Source organism: Giraffa tippelskirchi, chromosome 11 (assembly GCF_054371585.1).
Source record: "Giraffa tippelskirchi isolate mGirTip1 chromosome 11, T2T-mGirTip1v1.2.pri, whole genome shotgun sequence".
Classification (NCBI taxonomy): Eukaryota; Metazoa; Chordata; class Mammalia; order Artiodactyla; family Giraffidae; genus Giraffa; species Giraffa tippelskirchi.
Window position 1 is genome coordinate 114,632,197 of NC_137285.1, and position 23,687 is coordinate 114,655,883.

The following is a 23,687-nucleotide window of genomic DNA, read 5'->3' on the forward strand; positions in this document are numbered from 1 at the left end:
CAAACCCACGTCCCCTGCATTGGCAGGCAGATTCTTACCCACTGTGCCATGGAAGCGCCACCAGGGAAGCCCCTATGATAAATTTCAACCTATGATAAATTTTAAATGTATTACATAAGGACAAATAGGGACTTCCCAGGTGGCACTAGTGGTAAAAGAAGCTGCCTGCCAATGCAGGAGACATAATAGATGTGAGTTTGATCCCTGGGTGAGGAAGATCCCCTGGAGAAAGAAATGGCAACCCACTCTAGTATTCTTGCCTGGAGAATTCCATGGACAGAGGAGCCTGGCGAGCTATAGTCTATAGGGTCACAAAGAGTTGGACATGACTGAGGTGACTTAGCATGCAAGCACACAAGGACAAACAAAGTCTCTGTTGCTGTACATCCTTACTAACACTGGTATCAGAGTTTAAAAATTTTGCCACTTGTCTGTAAACTATCTCCGAAGGGAATGGGGGAGGGAAGTTCAATCATTTCCCATATTTCCAGCCTCTGACCAAATCCTTCCACAAACAGTATTGATCATCTACAGCTAACCTGCCTTCACCTGCCTGGATTTTCAGCATTGTTTGAAGTAGCCTGGTCCAAGCTATTAGACTCCTTATATTTTAGACATTCCATCAGCCTGCTGGCTGTCTTACATGCAGACTTCATTCCTATCTGGTTCTAGGTGTCTTCTAGTCCCCACCTGCCTAGAGTGCTGGAATCTTAACCATATTCAATGATGAATCTATTTGAATGATTACAGAGTGGTCATGTGCAACTGAAGAGGCATGGTATGACACCCTAAATAAAAAGCCACCACCTTCATGCCAATATTTCAACTGCTCCACTGGCCATGAACTTGATGCTAAAGGTTGGCTTGCATTTACACTAACTGGGGCTGATTCATTAGAAAAGCCCTTGATGCTGAGAAAGATTGAAGGCTGGAGGAGGAGACAACAGAGGATGAGATGGCTCGATGGTATCACTGACTCGATGGACATAAGTTTGAGCAAGCTCCAGGAGATAGTGAAGGACAGGGAGGCCTGGAGTGCTGCAGTCCATGGGGTTGCATAGAGTCAGACATGACTAAGCAACTGAACAACAACTGGGGTACTAAAAGGTAATGAAGCTTGAGTAGCAAAAGTCATCTGAGATGGAAACCCAAAGTTTCCAGGAGATTTCAAGGTATTACAGAGCTTTGAGTGTCAAACAGCATGGCAGAGGAAGCATTTTCCTGACCTTAAAAATATTTGCCATAAAAAAGGCCTCTACTACAGCCAGTTTGATGTTGAAACACCCTCAAAGAACTACCTAGATTAGCACTTTTTGAAAAGTCTACAGCATTTACTACCAAATTTCACTTCCCAGGTAGAAGCACAGAAACAAGAGAGAATGCTGGGGTATACTTCTCACAAAGTACAGTCTCACAGAATTCCATTTCACTTCTACTTTATGCACTGGAAATTTTCAGCATGGGAATAGTGCCCAGTATAATAGCAAATAAAACAGATGCGTTTTTCCATTCACATCAGTCAGGAAATTTCATATTAAGCAGTTCAATAATTATATAAGAAATGTCATCTATATGCTAAAATATCCCTATAGACTAATTGATATTGGAAAAACTGTGTTAAAGAGTACAAATGCTTGAAAACTGGTGTCAGAAGAACTTCCAACCTGTAACCAGGAAGTTTCACATTAGGCAGATTAAGAAAATGGAGCTGAAATGCTGGCCAGAACTCTTCCTGCTATGTTTCCCATACCCAGAAGCAGGGTGCTTTTAATAGCTGGCCACAGGATGCTTAGAGTCCACTTTTAAAGGCATTAGAATGGCTCGAGTAGCCTTGCAGGGAGAGAGCCTCGAGAGGGGCAGCAGCATTGCTAGAACTCCTCCTCTGGCAGCAACCAGGTACTCAGAACAAGGTGATGATAAACAGGACTAAGAAACTGGCTTTTGCTGGCCAGCTGATAGTTACTGAGGTCTGGAAAGCGTCATGAGACAGGGACCAACCAATGTCTTCGCAATCGACCTCTCTCCTCTGGTTTTCTTGCTTTGTCCTCCAGCCTCATGAGTAAAGGCATTCCCACAAGATACAGTTGCTAGCCCTTCCCTTTTCTTTACATGCTTTCCTGTTGTTCCTCTTTTGGTGTATAAGTGGAAGACTTGCAATGATATAACCACAGCCCTGGTCTTTTGCCTGAATTCCAGTTCTCTTTGGTCAAAACCTCAAGGTTTCCAAAGCTGACACTTATGTCCCCTCTCAAGCTTGTTTTTCCTCTTAGGTTCCCCAGTGCTGTTGATGGTGCCCCACACTTAAATATCTGTTCTTCACACTGCCTTCCAAGTCATTTCTCTGGAACAGAGCTCTGATCACACCATCCACCTGCTCAAGAACCTTCCATGACTCCTACTGTTATGGAATCAAGTCCAAACTTGCTGCCTTGACATCAAATCCCTCCAAGATTTGCTTCACTATCGTCAACTAAACTAATTAAACTCAAAAGCTTTTGCACAGCAATGGAAACTGTGTATAAAATGAAAAAACAACCTACAAAATGGGAGAAATATTTGCAAACAATGCTACCAACAAGGGATTAAGCTTCAAAATTTACAAATAGCTCATGTGGCTCAATATAAAAACAAACAATACAAAAAAAAAAAATTGGCAGATCTAAATAGACATTTCTCCAAAGAAGACATATAGATGGCCACAAGGCACATGAAAAGGTGCTCAACATTGCTAATTATCAGAGAAAGGCAAATCAAAACTACAATGAGATCTCACCTCACACCAGTCAGAATGGCCATCATCAAACAATAAAATCTGGAGAGGATGCGGGGACATGGGAACCCTCCTACACTAGTGGTAGGAATGTAAATGGATACAGCCACTATGGAGAACAGTGTGGAGATTCCTTAAAAAACTAAAAATAGTGCCCCCATATGATCCAACAATCCTACTCTTGTGCGTATATCTGGAGAAAAACATGGTTTGAAAGGATGCATGCACTCCAATGTTCATTGTAGCACTGTTTACAATATCTGGGACATGGAGGCAACCTAAATGTCCATTGACGGATGAATGGATAAAGACATGGTACATATATACAATAAATATTATTCAGCCTTTAAAAAGAATGAAATAATGCCATTTGCAGCAACATGGATGGACCTAGAGACTATCATACTAGGTGAAGTAAGTCAGACAAAGTGAACAAGCGAAGTTGCTCAGTTGTGTCCGACTCTTTGTGACCCCATGGACCAGGGTCTACCAGTCTCTTCCATCCATGGAATTTTCCAGGCAATGGAAAATTGCCATTGGGTTGCCATTTCCTTCTCCAGGGATCTTTCCAACCCAGGGATTGAACCCAGGTCTCTTACATTACAGGCAGACGCTTTACTGACTGAGCCACCAGGGAAGCCCCAAGTCAGACAGACAAAGACAAATATGATATCTCTTATACGTAGAATCTGAAAAAATGATACAAATGAACTTACTACAGAACAGAAAGAGACTCACAGACTTAGAGGAAGAACTTATGGTTACCAGACGGGAAGGGATAGATTGGGAGTTTGGGACTGACATGTATACACTATTATATTTAAAATAGATAATCAACAAGGACGTACTCTATAGCACAGGGAATTTTGTTCAATACTCTATAATAACGTAAGTGAGAAAAGAATTTTAAAAAAGAATAGATCCATTATATGTATTACTGAATCACTTTGCTGTACACCTAAAACTAACACAACGTTATATACTCCAATATAAAAGCAAAAAAATACGAAAGCCTTCTCTAGTCCTTCCAATTTAGCCCAACTCCCACCATCTCCTCCAAATGCACAAATGCGCACATTACTTGAAGCACAAGCAAGGGAGCGCTACTGGAGAATTTTGCTGCTTTTGCATTTTTTCAGCCTTAACCTTTGCAACGCAAACCTGACAAATCAAGCCTTGTCCATGGGCAGAGTTGGAGCTGGCAGAGTGCAGAAAAGGTAATTATGCTCAGAGCAGAGTGCCTGTGATGACCTCTGCATCTTCCCCTTGCCTACCTGGGAGATAGCTCTCGGGCAGGTCAGCACCCTGTCCAGGGACAGAAGAACCTGGAAATCAGGCCAGGACAGTTCCTGCAGCAGCATCTCTGCTCTGCATCATGTCTGCATGGGCCCTTATACCGATGATCCCACACGTGGGACTTCAGGTTCCTTTTTTTCCCCCCATGGCTGTGCAATCTGCAGCTCACCAAGGATCCCCAGAACTGAGCAGCCACGCCCTGTCCCACCTTCCCTTGCAACTGGCAAAGAAGGTTTCAGAGAAGACAGTCTTCCCTCTGGTATCAAACATGAATCATGCTCTGTGCCATGAAAACCTGTGTGCAAGGGAAGGTCTTGCCCTCTTGCCACAAACCCAGGGAAGAGCAAAGTACCTTCTGGCCGTGGTTTTGGCTTTTCCAATCCTCCGTCTTGCATGAGCTCAAAGGCAAAGGAGACATTCAAGACCTGGAAAGAGAAATGAAGTATGTGAGGCGCTGCACACTCATTCCTGGCTCCTCGGGACCTGCCCCTGGAAAGTGGAAGAACCAGCACTGTAGCCAGAGGGGCAGGGGCTGAGCTAAACTGAGGCTGGTTTTTGAAGGAGAAACAAGGCAGCCAAAGTGGGCCTACCACACGGAGTGTGGATAAGGCCTAGCCTCTGTTGGTGAAGCACTCCCGGAGGAGTTAAAAATCCTCTCCGTATCCTACTGTGTTCCTGTGTCACTGCCAGGACTGTAAACTCAGGAACATCTGTGCTCACAGTTGAAGGAATCAGACAGTAAGACACGTTCAAAAGGACCTTCCTGGTGGCGCAGTGGTTAAGAATCTGCCTGCCAATGCAGGGGATGCCGGTTTGATCCCTGGTCTGGGAAGATTCCACATGTTGTGCAGCAACTAAGCTCGTGAGCCACAACTACTGAGCCTGTGTGCCCTAGAGCCCGTGCTCCACAATGAGAGAAGCCACCACAGTAAGAAGCCCCTGCACCGCAATGAAGAATAGCCCCAGCTCGCCAGCAACTAGAGGAAGCCTGTGAGCAGCAAGGAAGACCCTGCATGGCCAAAAATAAATTAAAAAATAAAGTTTGGGAAAAAACATTCAAGAGGCAGAGAAAGTTTTCTGCTTGGGACCAAATGCCCATTGTCTAGCAGGTGGGCGGTGGCAGCCCAGGAGAGGCATCAGAACCCGGCTGAGCAGGAGCCTCATGTCTGACCACTTTGCATCCACCTTCCCTGTCACCTTTGGGGAGGGATGAAGCTGGAGTGTGGCCAGGGCACCGGGGTGCAGGGGAGGGAGGCTCACGGGCCTGTAGGTAGCTGCTCCCCAGCTCAGCTGTGTGTCACCACGGCCCCCCCTCATCCAATCACTGAAGACCCTGGGCAGACAGGAAGCTGCCATCTTTACCCAGATGGTCCCAGCACAGGTATGGGAAGATGGGTCAGGCATGTGGGCTGGGGCCTCCTCTTACCTTCTGTTCAAAGCTGTCCGGGGTCAGGAAGAAGCTGTGGAGGGGCACGAAGTAGCCCTCCAGGAGCCCCATGAGCAGCACCAGGTATACCCCATCTGCAAACTGGAGGAGAGAGCCAGGTGAAGACACTGGGGCCTCCAGCCCTGGCCCATCCAGGGGCTCACCACTTTCCGGGTCAACCCCCAAAGGCTATGTCCCCAGGCAGGCTGCTGGCGAGTAGTGATGAACAGTGGCCCAAGGCAGAAAGGTCTGCCCCACGTCCAGCTGGTCCACACACAGGCCCATGCTCCTGATCTCAACTAGTCCAATACTTATTGAGCATCGACTATGTACCAAACCCTGATCTGGCACAGGGACCACAGAGGTGGATCAGGTGTGGCTCTGGCCCTGGAGGAACTCATGGTCCAGAGGGGAGACTGCTGTGGAGGACAGGCATGAAGCTGCCGCTGCTCTGAGGGAGGGAAACATGCTGGCCTGCGTGAGACTGAGAGAGGTCACTCATCCCATGGCAGGCACCAGGGAAGGCTTCCAGAGGAGGTGCTGCCTGGATGGAGATGTGAGGGATGAGCAGGGGTTAGCTCGGGAGGGCAAGCAGGAGGGAAAGGGTAAATATGTGTAAGGTGTCTAGAACACTGCTTGGCTTGTAGGCAACACTTAACACATATTAGATATTAGCTATTGCTATTTCTATCCTGGAAAACAACAAAGCAGTCAGGACACCACATCCTGGCTCTTGCTGACAAAGCACAACTGTGTGCTCAGGGCCATGGCAAGAGGTTTAGAGCTGGTCCCTTCCATCAAAGACAACAGAGGCCTGATCGGCTGAGAACCTAGTCTGAGGAACAACAGGCGCCGAAGCCAAGCAGAGGGGTGCAGGCCTTCCGCTCAAGGGAGGGGAGGTACATGTGTGGTGGGCAGGCTTTGTGGGGACAGTGGGGGCCTGTGAAATGAGGGGAATGTGAAAGGAGTAGACTCTGTGGATCTGGCAGATGAATGGCCTGAGTGAAGATATAGAGGTCAGGTGCATATCTGATATTCTAGAGCCTTTCAAAGGCAGAGCCATCAAATATTTGTATAAACAACAGTTGCTAGAGTTCACAAGAGGGCAAAGTTCTTGGAATCATCTTAGGAAACTTTTAAAATACTAGACTGAATTACCCAGAATCTGGGCTGGGCCCAGAGTCTGAGCTCTGCTGGGTGACTAGCTGGTGGGCCTGCGGCTCAACCTTGGTTATGGGCAAACAACCCTGAGCATGAACTTGACCTAGGAGTGGCTTCCTCCCTGATTTCATCCATCTGGCCTTCAACTCAGGCGGGTAGGGCCTGAGTATGACTCATTCCAGGCCACCCCAGGGTGGACCATGGGAAGCAGACCCCAACATCTGTATCAAAATCAAGGCCCTCCTACGGAATTGGTTAGCTGGGTCTTCCTCTGGCTGTGGCTGGAATGGATTGAAGATGAAAGAATCCAATCTGTCAACTCAAGGGAGGACGTTGGGTTAGGGTCAGGGTTACTCATAGCTCTGAGTGCCACAGACCTAGCCTGCTCCCACCCCCAACTGCAGTTCCAATGACTTGATGGTGAAACCTGCAGACCCTACACGTGCTCAGCAGAGACCCCCTTCCCTGCCCATGAAAAGTGAAGAGGAAGTTCCAAGGGCTCATTCCAGCTCTCTCCAGGAATCATTACTTCCGCAGAGTGTCCCTGTCTCCCATATATGATGCTGCCTCCAGAGTCGAGACACACCCAGGGAGAGCTCAGTCACAGACCTGGGAATTACCTTTAAAGCTATAGGAGGTGCCCATGTGTTCAAAAGAAAATCACACTTTGGAAGTTAATTGCAAATGAAAGGAGATTGGGAAATAGGACACATTACATAGTCTCAAAGTATCTCCTAATACAGATTAGTTATTAATTATAAAGGGGAGGAGCTTTACAGTAGGGAAATCTGGGGGAATGCCAACTTAGCGAAGTGATCAAAGTACCACCACCAGGTACAGAACTGATGGACAAAAATACCCAAGAATACAGTATTGTCTCAGTGGTACTGTTCTTGAACATGCATAACCTACCTCCAATCATGCGGGAGAAAAACAGAGAGATTCTGTGTACCATCTAGCTCACATTCTTCAAATATGTCAACATTAGGCAGACAGGCTGAGGATTTGTTCTTAGAGACTAAAGAGACATGACAACTAAATGTATCAGGTGAGAATATGAGGACATCTGTGTTTCTTTGAACCATGAGACAGTACTCATGTCAAGAGTAGTCAAGGATCAGCAATTTCACATGGTTCAACCAAAACAGGTTTACATTGCACTGATGTTAAAACTGCCTGAATTTGATTACTGTATTGTGATTCTCTAAGAGCATGTACTTGTTCTTAAGAGACGTATGCTGAAGTATTTAGAGGTAGAAAGAGGAAAAAAAAAACCCAAATGCAGACAAACGCTAACAATTGGTGTATGTGGGTGAAGAGTATATAGGGGTTCATGACAATGTTCTTGCAGATTTTCAAAATAAAAAATTGGAAAAAACTCAGAGAAATCTCATGTAGTTCACCCCTCTGAGTGGAATAGAGTTCTCTCTCCCTTCCCCAGAGAAGCTCCAGGATCAGGGTGGAAAGCCTCCTGACAATGTGGGGCCCTGGGAACAGTGGCAGTCCTGTGGGGTCTTGTTCCCCACCCTGCACTCGGGGTTCTCACCCACCTGGGTTTCCAGTTCTGTGACCTCCAGGTTCAGTTTATTCAGGTGTTTGTTCACGAAAGTGATGAGTGTCTAGAAGAAAAGCACAAGCCAGGCCTTGAGAGGGAGACTCTTGCCCTGGAGGCTGCCCCGTGACTCCACCGTGAGGACACAGGATGAGGCCCAGCCAAGACAGCGCAGCCAGTGAAGCTCTTGTGAAACTCCTGTGTCCACAGGAAGGACGGCCCCCAGGATTTGCAGCCCCAGGCACTGTGTGACTCAAATAGCCAGGCCCAGGAATGGGCAAGGAGCAGGGAGTGTGAGAGGACAGAATGACAGCTGGAGTGCCTGAGCCCAGGCTCAGGGGGCCAGAGGAGACATGACCACACTGGGTCCCTTCCAGTCCCCCCCTCCACAGGTACAGATGCCTGTGTCCAGGGAGACAGAGGGAGGTCTGTGTGAGGAGCAGGGATGGCTGGGGGTTCAGTGTGGGTGGGAAGATGGGGGCCCGTAGCCTCAGAACCTCCCAGAGATGTTATCATCTGAATGGGAGAAGAAAGAAACTAGATAAGGCATCCAGCGAGAACAAGACAGGTGAAACGGACATCAAGCAGGAAAGCCCTGTGTTTGTGGTCCTCTGGACATGACACCAGTTTCAGAAAGCTTGCAAGCTGCTGGGGGTGGGTTTTCCTGATGTGTTTTGACATCTCACTCCCTTTGCTCCCTCCCGCCCTCCCTTCCAGGCACCTCTTTCCCACCTTTTTCACCACGTTGAGCTTGTCTGGTGCGTGGTCGAACAAGGTGTCAAAGGCATCACGTTCTGAAAAAAAGAGAAAGCAAATAGAGCCCAGAGCTAGTGCCACCCCAGGTCCCAGGCACGAGCCTCTACAGACCACTGGTCACCCCAGGTGGGAATTCTTTGGGGGATGAACCGTGCTGGAAACTGGGCTTGGGCAGAGGTTTGGGGTTGATTCTTATCTTGGGGGCCTTTCCCCCTGTGTGTGTGTAAGCATGTGTCCACCCTCTACATCAGCTCTTTAGGCTGGGTTGGGGGGGCTTTAGCAGGCAGTCTGGCTTGGAACTGGCCATTTCTCTTCACTATTTTGTATTCACAGATACCATGATTTAGTCATGGTTCTAAAGTGTTTCTGAAGCTTTCTGGAAGCAGAATGTCATCCCAATATCAAATCACTTCACTCCCTAATTTTCAAAACCCAGACAGGCTTCCTGGTAGAGGGCAGAGAGGCAGACTGGGAGCCACAGAGCTGCAGCAAAGAAGGGGAGCTCCCCCTCCTGAGGGATCTGGTCACTCCAATCCTTTTAGCCTCGTCTTCCTTTTCTATAAAATGCGCACTGGACATGAAGCTCCCCTAGGTGGGTTATGAGGATGAAAGACTAGAAAGTACATGCTCCTTAAACTCTGAAGTATCTGCTGATCTGAGTTGTTATTAGCATGATTAGAATATTTCAAAATATTATCCACAGTGAATATAGAATCAGAGAAAATAGTGAAGCCATGCCCCCTGCAGGGATTCTCCTTGCTACAGCCCCTAGCTCCTCTGATCTGAGGAGTGAAATAGTGGAAGGAGGTACTTCCCTGGTGGTCTAGTGGCTAAGATTCTGCTCCCAATGCAAGGGGCCTGGGTTCAATCCCTGAACAGGGAACTAGATCCCACGTGCTGCAACTAACAGTTTGCATGCTGCAACTAAATGATCCTGCATGCTGCAATTAAGACCCGACACAGCCAAATAAATAAATAAAAAATAAATAGTAGAAAGAAAGAGTGGAGATGGATCTGCCACTGGGAATGGGGAGTCTCCAAGAGGAGCCCAGGCCTGGGAAGTTCGTGGTCCTGGGCTGCCTCTCCCTCTCGCACCCACTCTTGATGATTAAATCTGAGAATGGGAATTGTGATCTTGGACATTCAGAGACCTTAGAAACAAACCCAAGGTTCTGGGATACAGGAGAGGTAGGAAGTGTAATGAGGAAAGAGGCAGCTTTGAGAAGGGCTGGACAGAGTAGGGAGAGGGGACTGTGCTATGCGCATCACTTGCTCTACTTTCACAATATTCGTGAGCAAGACTGCCCTGCGAGTGCCCAGGACCCACGCAGAAGCCCAGCAGTGTCGATAGTCTAGTGACCTGCGGAAAGACTGCAGCCATGGTTCCTTCTCCTCTTCCCACCAGCGGCTGACCCTCCCTCCCCACCAGCCAGCCCTGTCACCAGGCTGGTGCAGACAAACACGCAGGAAGCAAGCTGAGTTCCTGTTCTTCCAGCTGCTGCAGAATTAACTAGACCCCACTGGCAGTCACCAGCACCAGAGGACAATCTTACACAACTCACCATGCCTTCCAGAAAGAGCCCTGCAGGAAGAAAAGAAAAATCAGTGTAACTCTTCTCTCCTCACTTTTGGCTGCAGATCCCCCAAAGCTTCCTTTCTTGGCATCTTATTCTACACTAAGTCTCCAACTATGGGTGGTCTTTACCACATTACCACTTCTTTTTCCCCTTTGCTTTACAGATATACTGGTGTTCACACAAAGCCTGGCATAAGTGATGCTTAAAAGACTTGCTTTTACTTTATTTCTTGCTTTAAATAAACTCATACTATTGCTTACAGTTGAGAAAGAATATTAGACTCAGAGATACAGGATCCCCAACCATGTTTTAGGAGCAGGGCTCAGGGACCATCCCAATATAGCATTTCACTGCCCAGTTTGCTGAAGGCATCAGCTTGGGAAGGTAGGTTTGGCTCCCTCCTGTCCATCCTGTGACACCCACCAAGGTGCACCTGCCATTGACCTAGAATAGGTTTTCTCAAAGAGGGCAGGAATTGGAACCATACTCATAGCAGTGATGCAGCAAAGTAGTAAGAGCACAAGCATTAGCAACAGACCACTTAGGTTTAAGTATTACAGAGCTGTTCGCTTGCTGTGTGACCTTGGGCAAGCTACCGAACCTCTCTGGGCTCCAGGTTGCTTACCCTTAAAATGAAGATAACACGGTAAACAACTCAATCAGATGTTCTAAGTATTACATGATTTAATATATAGAAATATTTTAGTATAATTTCTAGTATATACTAAATGCTCAATGCATTTTTTTCTCAATTCTTATTGTGTTTATTCTAACTGTATATCTATCACCTATTAAGCAATGACTTGCAGGTAGTGTACTAGGAAGAATGATGAACTTAGTATTCAAGTCAAGTAAACCAAGGATGGCTTTCTCCTCCATCTTCGGGTTGTGAGGTTTTAGGGGGTGTAATCATTGCTTCATGTGCCCCTGCCCTTTCCACTGGCTCTTCTTGTTCAAAGGATTATAGAAGAAAGCTGGGGGAGCAGGAGAAGATACAAACAAATTTTGCCTGGTTTTGCATGTGGCCAGGGCTCAGGCCTGCCCAGTAGTCTCAGACCACCACACACCATCCTGCTCTTTGTGCTTGAGAACAAAACTTATCTTTCTTATGACAAACCTCTTACATATTCGGATATTCCAGCTTCTGTGAATGTAAATTAAAAAAAAAATCTACCACTCTAAGGTAGAGAGGGACTTTCTGGGTCATGGCACGTGACCATATAAATCAGATTCAGAAAAGGAAGAAAAACGTCCTTTTGAAGGTTAACAATTTAAATTCAACCCCATGTTTATGGCATGACGATTTCATGCTGGTTGGCTTTTTTGGGCACACTTTTCCTGGAGTGCCACAAAATTAGAATTTTTCAATCATGGCTAATTCCCTCTCCCCACTTCCCCACCCAAGTTTGTACCTTAAGCATTGAGAGGCATGTTTTGAATGCACGGAAAAGGCTAAACTATAATCATTGGCTGAAGTCTAATCCCTCTTGCAATCCCAATAAATGAAAACTAAATATCAGCAAATGGATGAATTTCGGAGAAACATCTGTGTTCCATTACAGAATCGCTGGCAACAATGGTGTTGACATACTCTGTGTTACCAGTTATTTCCTCTTGGATTTGCCGAGACTGGAGGATTCCTTCTCGTTTCTGAAAACGGGGGTGGGGTGGGGAGATGGTTGGGAGGAGGAGAGAAAAATATTCTTTAGAAAAATACAAAAAACTGATTAACATTCCTGATATTGAGAAAGTTACTGGCATTTAAGAAATGAATCCAGCAATGAGATACTGCTAGAAGTGAAACAAGGACCCTGGTTTCCTGGGACTGGACTGTACCATTCATACTTAAGTGCAATTAGTGTTTATTCCAAACAAGTCGGCTGTTTCTTGGATGGCGACTCTTTTCTTTCTTTATTGGAAGACCTTCTGCTGGAAGCACACTGCCTCCTGGAGAAATCCACAGTAAACCAAATGGAAATGAAGGCCAGGGTGTGTCTATCCTCAGGCTGGGGCCACAGAGGGAAGCAGAGAAACACATTTAACTGGGGGGCCGTGGTGGGGAGGGCTGGGGTGGAGGAACTGAGGCCAACTTGGAGAAATCAGGAGAGTTTTTAAAAAGTGTTTAACTAGGGGAGCTTTTAAGTAAGTAGTACAGTCCTTAGGTAACTAGCTTATGCTCTGAGAAAAGGGTAAACATTTTGTAAGTCCATCCACTCATCCACCTGCCTGTCCATCCACCCACCCGTCTACCCATCATCTGTCTACCCCCGCCCATCAACTTATCCTCTTTCTTCTCTGTTTCATTAATCAGTGCCTTCTACGTACAAGCCCCTCTGTTGGACTTATGACAGTTTGGACCTCAAGGAACTTAAGAGTAAAATGGGATAGATGAACAGGTAAGCAAGGAGGTTTTCCCCAAACAAGCCCCTGGTTTATGCCTCAGGACCCAGCTCAATTATTAGAGTAGGATCCTCTTTCCCTCTCAAATGTCTAATAAGCAATTACATGGTCGTCCCCTGCAGAGAGGAAGTGCTGAGAGCAGGACCAGAACAAGTGCTTTCAGCTGGGAGGGTCAGCCTGGGATTGGGCTGGACACAGATGAGAGACCACTCCAGTGGGAGGAATGGCCCCAGCAAAAAAGGCAGAGTCAGGAAAGCACACACACGATCAGAATGCTGTTCGGTGAGACAGAGGCTGCTGTTAGTCAATTTTTTAAAAATTAATTTATTTGGCTACACCTGGTCTTAGTTGCAGCATGCAGGATCTAGTTCCCTGATCAGGGATCAAACCTGGGTCCCCTGCTTTGGGAGCGCAGTCTTAGCCAGTGGGCCAAGGGAAGTCCCTACTGTTAGTCAACTGGGTGCTGGTTTATGTGGGCATGTGAGCTGATGAAGCAGTGCTGGGGTTCAGGGAGACCTTCTGATGAAGGTGAGGAGAGAGATGCATTCATCAGGTCCCTACTCAATCAGTTACCAGACACTTGGAAGATAGTCTGGGCATGGCAAGAGGTTGTCAGAGCAAATCCAACTTCCACAAAGGCCAAGGTATGTCAAGAAGGAGCCTCCAAGCTTTAGTCTCTAAGCTAAAACCCGCCTTCTGACCCTCCTGCCCCAACTTTCACAACCTTTTCTTGCCATTCCCAATAGCCACAGAAACTAGCATCCTTACAAAATCCTTTTACAGAAGGAAAGGTAGAGCTGGATAAAGGCCATGACTGTATCTGGATTAGATTAAGAAGAATAAACTATCAAAGCAAAAAAGGGAGAAAAAAATGTAAAATACCATTTAAAAAAGACCCAGTGAGGATAAACCAGGACTTTCTCCAAATTTACCTTCAACATATGTAAAAATTTTCACATAGGACTAATAAGGTCATTCACAGACATCAAACCTCATCTCCAACAACAGACAGAATTAATAAATGCTTGTACATAGAATGGAAAAGAATTCTGGGTTCAGTTCCCCCTCACATAGCATCCTGATTCACTTCGATCCACTATTTGTTCCCTAAAGAACTAACTCTTTAGTTCAGTCGCATCTTATAGCCATTTCTGAGTCATGCTTCTGTGCCTGTTTAACTTGATAAAGCAAAACAACCCATAAAACCTGACATGCCTTGATGCCATTTTATGTAACACGTCCTGCTTTCTCCCTCATGCTAACAAAACTGCCTGCAGGAGAAATTAAACCAGCGACAGACTTCTGATGGCCTATAATTGAGCACAAAATAAGGCATGAGACATGGGCCTGCAGTGACCACTGTTCCACCCCCCATCCTCGCAAATCCTGAATCACAGTTTTAAAAAATATAATGAAATGGATTCACACTTTATTGATTGGTAAAAAAAAAATGACACAATAGAGATGGCCTGGATTCATTAGGAAGATGAATATACCAAGAGGCTCTGGGCTGGCCACATATCCATAAAATCCTTCATGCCATGCTTGACACAGTTGAGAGCCCAATAAGTGAGGCCAATTAGTCCCTTTCAGTCAGCGTCACTCAGTGTCTGAACCACACATGTTTGCATTGACAAGGGGCCTCTGATAGCCCTCTCCGCTGCTTAGGTAGTCCTGTCTCTGGGCAAGCAGGGCCAAGGTGTCATATTCCTATTATACCCCCTTAATGTTTAGCAAGTTAAGTACCCAGAAGGCATTGGAAAAAATACTTTTTCAGTAGGGCACGGCTGAGTGGCAGCCCCATGTCTGCCTTTCCTCTGGTTCACTTCTAATCCCTGAAAGACTGGCCCAAAGACCTTTTGTCCAGGAAGCTGGCCTGGCCTGGCTTCTCAAGCAAAGCCTACTGGCCCTCCAGGTTCTTCTTCACCAAGGGATGGCAGAGCTGCCAGACAGAACCCTGGATAACCTTGAATAACCAGGGAGTTGTTCATTAGGGATGTTCTCCCTTGCAGCATGTTTATTTGGAAAAGAACAGAAGCCAACAAAATGACGACCTTTTGCTCAACAGTATAAAGTTGGAAAATAAAATTGAATTTGAGTATCTAATGGGGTTAGGAGCAGAATGAGATAGTCATGGGGAGAGAGCATCCCCTCGTTGTGGAAAGGACAGAGCCATGTGTGAATGGAAATTCCACATAATAATCTGCACAAGATGACTTGATACCCCAGCTGTGCTTCTCTGGGCAGGTGAAAAGCAGCAGTGCCCTCAACACGGGCATGGCCTGTCAGGGTCTCTCTCAAACACACATGTGTACACACGCACACGTGCCCTCACATGCACAGATACCTGCCTCTTCTCAGTAACTGTGCATTGGTTGTTTAACCAAAAAATGACTCTCCATGGCTTGCAGGACAAACACATACACACACAAGGATATGTTCTCCTAATCCTTCTACACAGACCTCACAAATATACACACCACTCACCCTCAAATAGATAACACCCAGGCACCTTCCTCACGAAAGCATGTAAACCCCAGGCACACGCCCCACATAAGGCTGTCCCAGACACAAGCACACGCTCTTCCACCCTTTGTACATATATCGGAGATAAGGCCACATGCATCAGAAAGCTCACTGACATGCCTCCCAACACACAGCACACCCAGGCACACTCAGCATTCATTTAGTCCTCCTAGCAAGCTTCCCAGTGTGCCTGAGCTCACACTGGAGCTCAGTCCCTGCACCCCTTTAAGGGCACCGATGTTTGTAGTGGATTCTGACTTACCTGGACCACAACCACTTGGATGGAAACATGGTCTGGGAGTCGGATTGGTGCCCGGAAATACTGGGACAGAGCAACTAGCAGATGCAAGATGGCTACCAGGCTCTTGGCATGAACCGCTGAAATAAAAGATGATTTATAAATCAGAGAATCTTCTTCTAGGTTCTAGGCAGTATAAGCAGATATTCAAAACATAGCAGTACCACACGGGGCTAATGGAGTCTGTGTCCTGGTCTTGTGAGGCTGTTCATGGCCATCAAACCTCATCTTCAGCTACATGCAGAATTAAATGCTTGTACACAAAATGGAAAAGAAATCTGGGTTCAGTGACCCCTCACCCAGCATCCTGATTTACTTTGATCCACAATCTATGCCCCTTTCATCCCACCCCTACGGGTCAGGGGACACCCTTAGTCATTGTAGGCCTCACCCTGTGCTCCCTCGGTCCTCAGCCAGATCCCGTGGATTTACTTCTTAGGTCATGTTACTGCTGGACTGCAATGCAGTGCTTCTCCACTCTGATTGGGACCCTGACAACAGCTGAATCCTGAGCTCAGATCAGCGCTGCACCACCTCCATGCTCTTGTTCACTCTATGCCGATAACCATAAGCATGTCTGTTGCACCCCTCTCCCTTCCCATCTGATGGTGAACTCTATAGGTTATCACCACTACTCCTGTCCCAAGGCTCTACACAAAGCAGGCCCTCAATCAGTGGACACTGAGTCAGGACACTGGGTGCCTTCCTTCGTCCAGGGCTTTAAGACCCCCAGAGGAAGGCATGAGAGATACCCAAGGATTCTGTTGCTTTCTTGAGTGCCATTCATAGTCAGTGCAGGCAATACCCTTTGGGTTACAGCTGGGAGGGGATGTTCACGCCCCAGGGGCCTTCTATAACTGAGCTGTGTGCTGGATGTTAAGCCGTGTATGCCAGAAAAGGCAGGGAACTACTGAGTTGTAGTTTTCTCAGAGACAAGAGGAGAAAAAGGCTGTGATGTAACGGACACACAGGGTCAAGCCAACTGGAGCTTGAGTTCTGACTTGGCAAACTACCATTCACTTACTGAGTACATGGCCCTTGGGTAAGCCATTCAAGGCCCCTGAGGCTCAATCTGCTCAACCTCATACATGAGGATAACAATACCTATGAAGAAATGCAAGTGGTAAGAATTTCCAGACATAACATAGGCAAAGCTCCTAGCACAGCAATGCCTAGGAATGGCTGATTTTTTTATTATAACTTATGAGAAAGTACCTGGCATCCAGGCAACTAAATCATGTCAACCTTCTCTCCTTTCTTTCATGAAAGGAGAAAGTCCCCGGATACTTTACCTGCCTTCACAGTCCTACCAGACTTATGGGTCTAATTACAGGGGCATTTAAGGAAGGCACAAGAAATGTCTATTTTGTGTAGTTAGTGAGTGTGAACTGGGCCCATTATTAGGGTGTCATTCTGTCTGCCCTGGGATCAATAAATCTGCTATAACAGAAGCTTTGGGAAATCACCAAGAAAATGAAATGATTCAGACCATTCTTGGGAACTCATTAGAGTTTTCTGTTATCACTGCTGCTTCAAAGAAGGTTTCCCACTGACTATGATGAACAGCAACTCAATACCACCACCAAACAGCAGATGCTGCTGCTGCCGCCGCCAAGTCGCTTCAGTTGTGTCCGACTCTGTGAGACCCCATAGACAGCAGCCCACCAGGCTCCCCCGTCCCTGGGATTCTCCAAGCAAGAATACTGAAGTGGGTTGCCATTTCCTTCTCCAATAAACAGCAGATGAACTGCTCCTAACTCATGGCCTTCCAGAAGGAGTTTTCAGCTTGGGGCTTTTGACTTTGTCAATTAAGAATCCCCCAACATTTATAGCCTTAAAAAAGGCACCTGGGGGCTTCCCTGGTGGTCCAGTGGTAAAGAATTCATCTGCCAATGCAGGTGACACGGATTCGATCTCTGATCGGGGAACGAAGATCCCATGTGCTATGAGGCAGCTAAGCCCATGCAGCAACTACAGAGCCCATGCACCACAAATAAGACCCAGTGTGTTAAGAGCAGGAGAAGGGGGCAACAGAGGATGAGATGGTTAGATGGCATCCATTGACTCAATGGACAATGAGAGTGAGCAAACTCTGGGAGACAGTGAAGGAAAGGGAAGCCTGGCATGCTGCAGTCCAGGGGGTCGCAAAGAGTCAGACATAATTGAGTGACTGAACAAGAAGTTTGCTTAATTTTTAAAAAAGAAAACTCTTATAAGATCTATAATATGGTCCAAGTTTTATAAACATCACTGCTGTTTTTATTTCTCAGAAGTGGAATGAATTGACTTTATTTCTTAACATACAAAAAAAAAAAAAAGACCCAGTGTGACCCACTCATCCTTTCAAAAAGGGCACCTGGCATGGGACTGACCCACTGACATGATGGACAAAGGCAAAATCTGGGTTTGCTCTTCCAGTCAGAACTGACCACATCAGTCCTGTCACTGAGGGTTGTAAGGACATTTGCTACCTCTACCCTGTTTTCAAAACATAATGCTGGAAAAGCTGTGGTCAGAAATTTTCTTCTCACACTCTGGCGATGTTGCATGCTACCTTGACTGTCTCAGTAAGCAGACTCTTCCAATGAGTGCTTTGTCTTTCTGCGTATACTTTCAAGAGAAAAAATTACATAGTTTCTCTCTTTTTCTCTCTCTCTCACATCACATACATGCTATGTAAAAAGGATGTTAAATAATAAATGCTGGAGAGGGCATGGAGAAAGGGAATCCTCCTATAGTGTTGGTGGAAATGTAAATTGGTGTAGCTACCATGGAAAACAGTGCAGAAGTTCCTCAAAAGATGAGTTAGTATATGAGCCAGCAATCCCACTCCTGCGCATATAGCTGGACAAAATCATAATTCAAAAAGATACATGCACCCTTATGTTCATAGCAGACTATTTACAAATAGCCAAGACATGGAAACAACGTAGATGTCCATTGAAAGATGAACAGATAAAGAAGATGTAGTATAATCAACAGAGGTATGGATAAAGAAGATGTGGTAATATATAAATGGAATATTACTCAGCCAATATAAAGAATGAAACAATGCCATTTGCTGCAACATGGATAGACCTAGGGAGTGTCATACTGAATGAAGTAAGTCAGAGAAGGAGGAATATCATATGGCATCCTTCATATGTGGAATCTAAAAAGAAATGATACAAATAAACTTACAAAACAGAGATGCACAGACTTAGAAAATGAACTCATGGTTGCTGGAGGGAAGGGATAGTTAGGAGGTTTGGGGAGGTTATGTACACACTGCTATATTCAAAATGGACAACCAACAAGTACCTGTTGTATAGAACTTCGAACTCTACTCAGTGTTATGTGCCAGCCGGCATATGAGGAGGTTTGGGGGAGAATGGATACATGTCTATGTATTGCTGAGTCCCTTCGCTGTTCACCTGATACTACAACACTGTTAATTGTCTATACCCCAATACAACATTAAGTTTAAAAAAAAAAAAGATGTTGTATATTTACACAATAGAATACTACTCAGCCATTAAAAAGAATGTCATACAATGCCATTTGGAGCAATATGGATGGACCTAGAAACGGTCATACTAAGGGAAGTAAGCCAGACAGAAAAAGACAAAATACCTCATGATATCACACCTATGTAGAATCTAAAATATGACCCAAATGAACTTATCTACAAAACAGACTCACAGACATAGAGAACAGACTTGTAGTTGCCTAGGAGGAGAGTGGGTAAGGAAGGGATGGATTGGGGGTTTAGGGTTAGCAGATGCAAAGTATTATATATAGAATGGATAAACAAGGTCTTACTGTGTAGCACAGGTAACTATATTCAATAAACTGTGATAAACCATAATGAAAAGAAAAAGCGTTAATCATCATGTAATATATTATCCTTTAAAATAAATCTGGGAAACGTATATCCAAATGTAACAGGATGGTTTAGACAAGTGGTCTAACTTGAATTAAAAAAAAAAATTAAGCAGAGAAATCTTTTGTTCCAAAAGCCATCAGGCAAAACTGATAAAAAGGAGTACAACTGCTCTTGTCCCTTTGTCCTAACTACAGAGCTGCTTCTCTTCTCAGTGATGCCTGAGTTTTTCCTTGCAAATCCTGAGGTTGGGACAAACATGGTTTAATAGTCACTGCTTTAATAAATTATAGAACATCCACAAGATGAGATAGTTTGCATGCATTGAAGATCGTTGTTAAGACAAAGTAGATATAAATATTAATAATATAATATTAAAGAGAAATAGAAATAATGTGAATATATACATTTATGGATTTATGCATACAAATACACATATATTTGTACATACGCATACATACATGTATATAAATACACACACATGCACATACATACACAAATACACACATACACACAAGTACTTGTGGCCAAGCCTTGGAAAGTGAAAAAAAAACTGCTATAGCTAAAAGATTCTTTTTTCCTGCTTCAAATGTTTCTTTAGAATAAAGACATGTTATCTTTTCAATTAAGAAAGCTTCTGACAACCTCTGTGTATCTGGGCACTCTCATCATTTTATCTCTCAGCACATCTCCTGGGTGTCTTCTCCCTGATGCCAGGCAGAATGCAGGGCCACTGTGCGCCTGTGCTCAAGTCAGGGTGGAAACGTGCAGAATGACAGCAGGGCTGAGAAGCCAAGACTCCACTGTATAAACTGGGCCCTGCAGCCACTGTGCCAAGAGGGTCACTCCAGGGCTGGGAAACTGTTTCAAGGGTGCTGCTGAGTGAGAAACAGTCCTCCAAACATGAATTGTGGTGGAAACAGAAACTGGTGCAATTTGGGAGGAGGAAATTTGACAATATGTGTTAGGACCTTAAAATGTACATATCCTTTGGCTCTAAACTAACACTCCTGGGTTTTTATCCTTAAGAAGTAATTATGTCTATGAGCAGACAGAACTCCTCAGGCTGTACTGATATTAGTGGGAAAATGGAAAAAAATCTTAAAATCTATCATTAGTTAAGTAAATTATGATATACCTAATCTATAGCATATAATATTTTAAAAAGTGACATATAGAAGGATAATGATCTGTAAAGATAAACATTTTCTAAACATATATTGGTTGATCTCTTCATAAAAATATATTTTATATGCAAAGTATATGCACATATTTTATTCATTTATTGATGTATTTAATTCTTACAAACACACACACACACCACACACACACACACACACACACACACACACACACACACACAAAACCCCCAAAGGAACATCACAAGGCTGACAGTGCTTGTATCTGATGGACAGCTCTTGGGGGCAGTATGTGTGGTCTGCAGCCAGACTCTCTCGGTCTCATTCCTGGCTCCACCACTCACCCACTGTGTGAACTTGGACAATGACACTCCTTTAGCAAATAGTATTGTGCTTAGTATTGCCAATCACTTTTCCAGGCTTTAGGGATACAACAGTAAAGGGACAAAAATCCTTGCCCTTGGGAAGCTTACATTCATTGTTTCTTAACCTCTCTATGCCTTAACTTTCCCATCTGTTAAATGGGGACAGTAGAATCCTTACCTCAGATGGTTGAATAACGACTGCAAGGCTCAAAATATGTATAAAGTGTTTAGATAAGTACAAGGCATACTGCTAAGTCACTTCAGTCGTGTCCGACTCTGTGTGACCCCATAGACGGCAGCCCACCAGGCTCCTCCGTCCCTGGGATTCTCCAGGCAAGAACACTGGAGTGGGTTGCCATTTCCTTCTCCAATGCATGAAAGTAAAAAGTGAAAGTGAAGTCACTCAGTAGTGTCCGACTCTTAGCAATCCCATGGACTGCAGCCTACCAGGCTCCTCCATCCATGTGATTTTCCAGGCAAGAGTACTGGAGTGGGGTGCCATTGCCTTCTCCAAGCCATACAGCACTATAAATGTGTTAGTTGTTATTTAAGCATCTTTTAACTGTATTTTCTAAATTTTCAATAATGAAAATTATTGTTGTGAATAAAAAAGAAAAGAAAAGGCAGAATCCCCTAAAACCTTGGATCAAGGACTTTGGAAACTCAGTGCTGTCCCTGCCACCTGGATCCTGAGTGGAAAGAGCCAGGGAAGATAACCGAGAGAGGAGGGGTTAGAGCCTGCCCTGAGAGTCATGCCCGCCACATTCCTTATCACAGAAACCACTGCTGCCTGAAGCCCCAAGGCATCGCAGGGAGCTGGTCCCTGAGATAATTATTCCCTCTGACCTAGTAATTCCTCTCAGTTCTGGAAAGCTATCTGATGAGAATAATTCAAGAGAAGCAAAGAGTCACAACCTAACATTTAAGTCGGAACTATCTGATATTAGCAATAAGCTGGAAAACATTCTAAAAAAGATCAATGTCAACATAGAGTTTAAGTTAACTATGGGATACCTAGCCCAGGAAACAGAGCAGCTATCAAAAATTATAACTACAAAGACCACATGCAAATATAGAAGATGTATATGATGTAATATTAAGACAGGATAACAAAATGAGTTTGTACGTGCCTTCATCAAGTAAAAATATGAAAAACTATGCATTGATGTGGATAGTAATGGCAAAAAAATGAAAACAGCTAGACGAGAGTGGTAATAGATGTGATTATTTTACTTGTAGACATTTCCCTGTAAGAAATGAAAGTGAACGCGAACCCAAAACAAATCATTCAAAGCCACTGAAGAGGAGGGTTCTGATGTGGCTTAAAAAATTCCAATCTTAAGCCAGGCAAAATGGTTTGCGGATGGGGAAGATGAAATGAGGAATGTTTCAGATCAAGGAAATATCTTCCAGAAAGGGTTCTAGAAAGGTGAGAATATTGTGCCCTATTTAAATGAGGCCAGTATATGGAAGACAAGGAGAGAGGCTGAGAAAGCATCAAATACATTTGTGGACAGAGAGGTAGGTGGGGGGCTGGCCAGATGTTAAGGGTTGATTTGCTCACTCCAGCCTCAAATTCATCCTGGAGAAGGAAATGAAAACCCACTGGAGTCTTAGCCTCCAGTCCCCCTGAATGTGACCTTATTTGTAAAATCATTGCAGATGTGATTAGTTAAGATGAGGTCATGCTGGAGTAGGGGGAGCCCCTAATCCAACATGACAAGTGTCCTTATCAAAAGAGAAAATTTGGACAAAGAGATATGCATAGAAAGAAGATGATGTAAAGAAATATAGCAAGAAATCACCCCTCTGCGAGCTCAGGAGAGAAGCCTATAACAGATCCTCCCCTTGCAGCTTTCAGAAAGAACCACGTTACCCACCCCATGGTCTCAGACTTGTGGCCTCCAAAACTGGGGGCAAATAAATTTCTGTTGCCTAAAGACAAATGAAACAAAACAATTCCATCTTTCCTATTTCCCAAGTTGGATTCCATGATACACAAAAAGGAGTTTTGAAACAAGGTCCTACGAAAGTAGGACAGGGAACTATAGTCAATATCCTGTGATAAATCATAATGAAAAATAATTTTTAAAAGAATGTATATATATATATGTATAACTGAATCACTTTGCTGTACAGCAGAGATTAACACAACACTGTAAACCAATTATATTTCAATAAAAAAAAAAAAAAGAAAGAAAGAAAAGAGAGCTATAGAGGGCTTTCCCAATGTTTTACTCCTTCCCTGTGGCTCAGATGGTAAAGAAAGTGCCTGCAATGCAGGAGACTTGGGTTCAATCCCCAGGTTGAGAAGATCCCCTGGAGAAGGGAATGGCAATTCTGTCTAGTATTCTGGCCTGGAGAATTCCATGGACAGAGGAGCCTGGTGGGCTACAGGCCATGGGGTAGCAAAGAGTTGGACATGACTGAGCAACTAACAAATCAACTATATTTCAATTAAAAAAAAAGAGGTAAAAGGTGTTTTGTTTTGGAGAGGTATATAGAGATGGTCCATATTCAAAGGAGTGGGAAATATGATCAAACAAAACTGACCAGAGG

At 44.8% G+C, this 23,687-nt stretch overlaps 1 protein-coding gene and 1 long non-coding RNA gene across 2 annotated transcripts in view; one reads left to right on the top strand and one right to left on the bottom strand.

The window, feature by feature from the left end:
• LOC145526743 (uncharacterized) overlaps nucleotides 1-23,687 on the top strand; it is a 68,260-nt gene that overhangs the window by 41,366 nt on the left and 3,207 nt on the right. The window contains exon 5 of the long non-coding RNA XR_014069140.1: nucleotides 12,850-12,934. This is a non-coding gene — a long non-coding RNA (uncharacterized LOC145526743). The remainder of the gene's footprint in view (nucleotides 1-12,849; nucleotides 12,935-23,687) is intronic.
• Nucleotides 1-23,687, bottom strand: part of PARVA (parvin alpha) — a 166,358-nt gene that overhangs the window by 22,436 nt on the left and 120,235 nt on the right. Inside the window, exons 6-12 of the mRNA XM_081543111.1 lie at nucleotides 15,727-15,842; nucleotides 12,130-12,188; nucleotides 10,524-10,543; nucleotides 8,938-8,999; nucleotides 8,204-8,272; nucleotides 5,493-5,594; nucleotides 4,419-4,491 (exon numbers count right to left, since the gene is read on the bottom strand). Of these exons, the coding sequence (XP_081399237.1) occupies nucleotides 4,419-4,491; nucleotides 5,493-5,594; nucleotides 8,204-8,272; nucleotides 8,938-8,999; nucleotides 10,524-10,543; nucleotides 12,130-12,188; nucleotides 15,727-15,842 (501 nt within the window). The remainder of the gene's footprint in view (nucleotides 1-4,418; nucleotides 4,492-5,492; nucleotides 5,595-8,203; nucleotides 8,273-8,937; nucleotides 9,000-10,523; nucleotides 10,544-12,129; nucleotides 12,189-15,726; nucleotides 15,843-23,687) is intronic.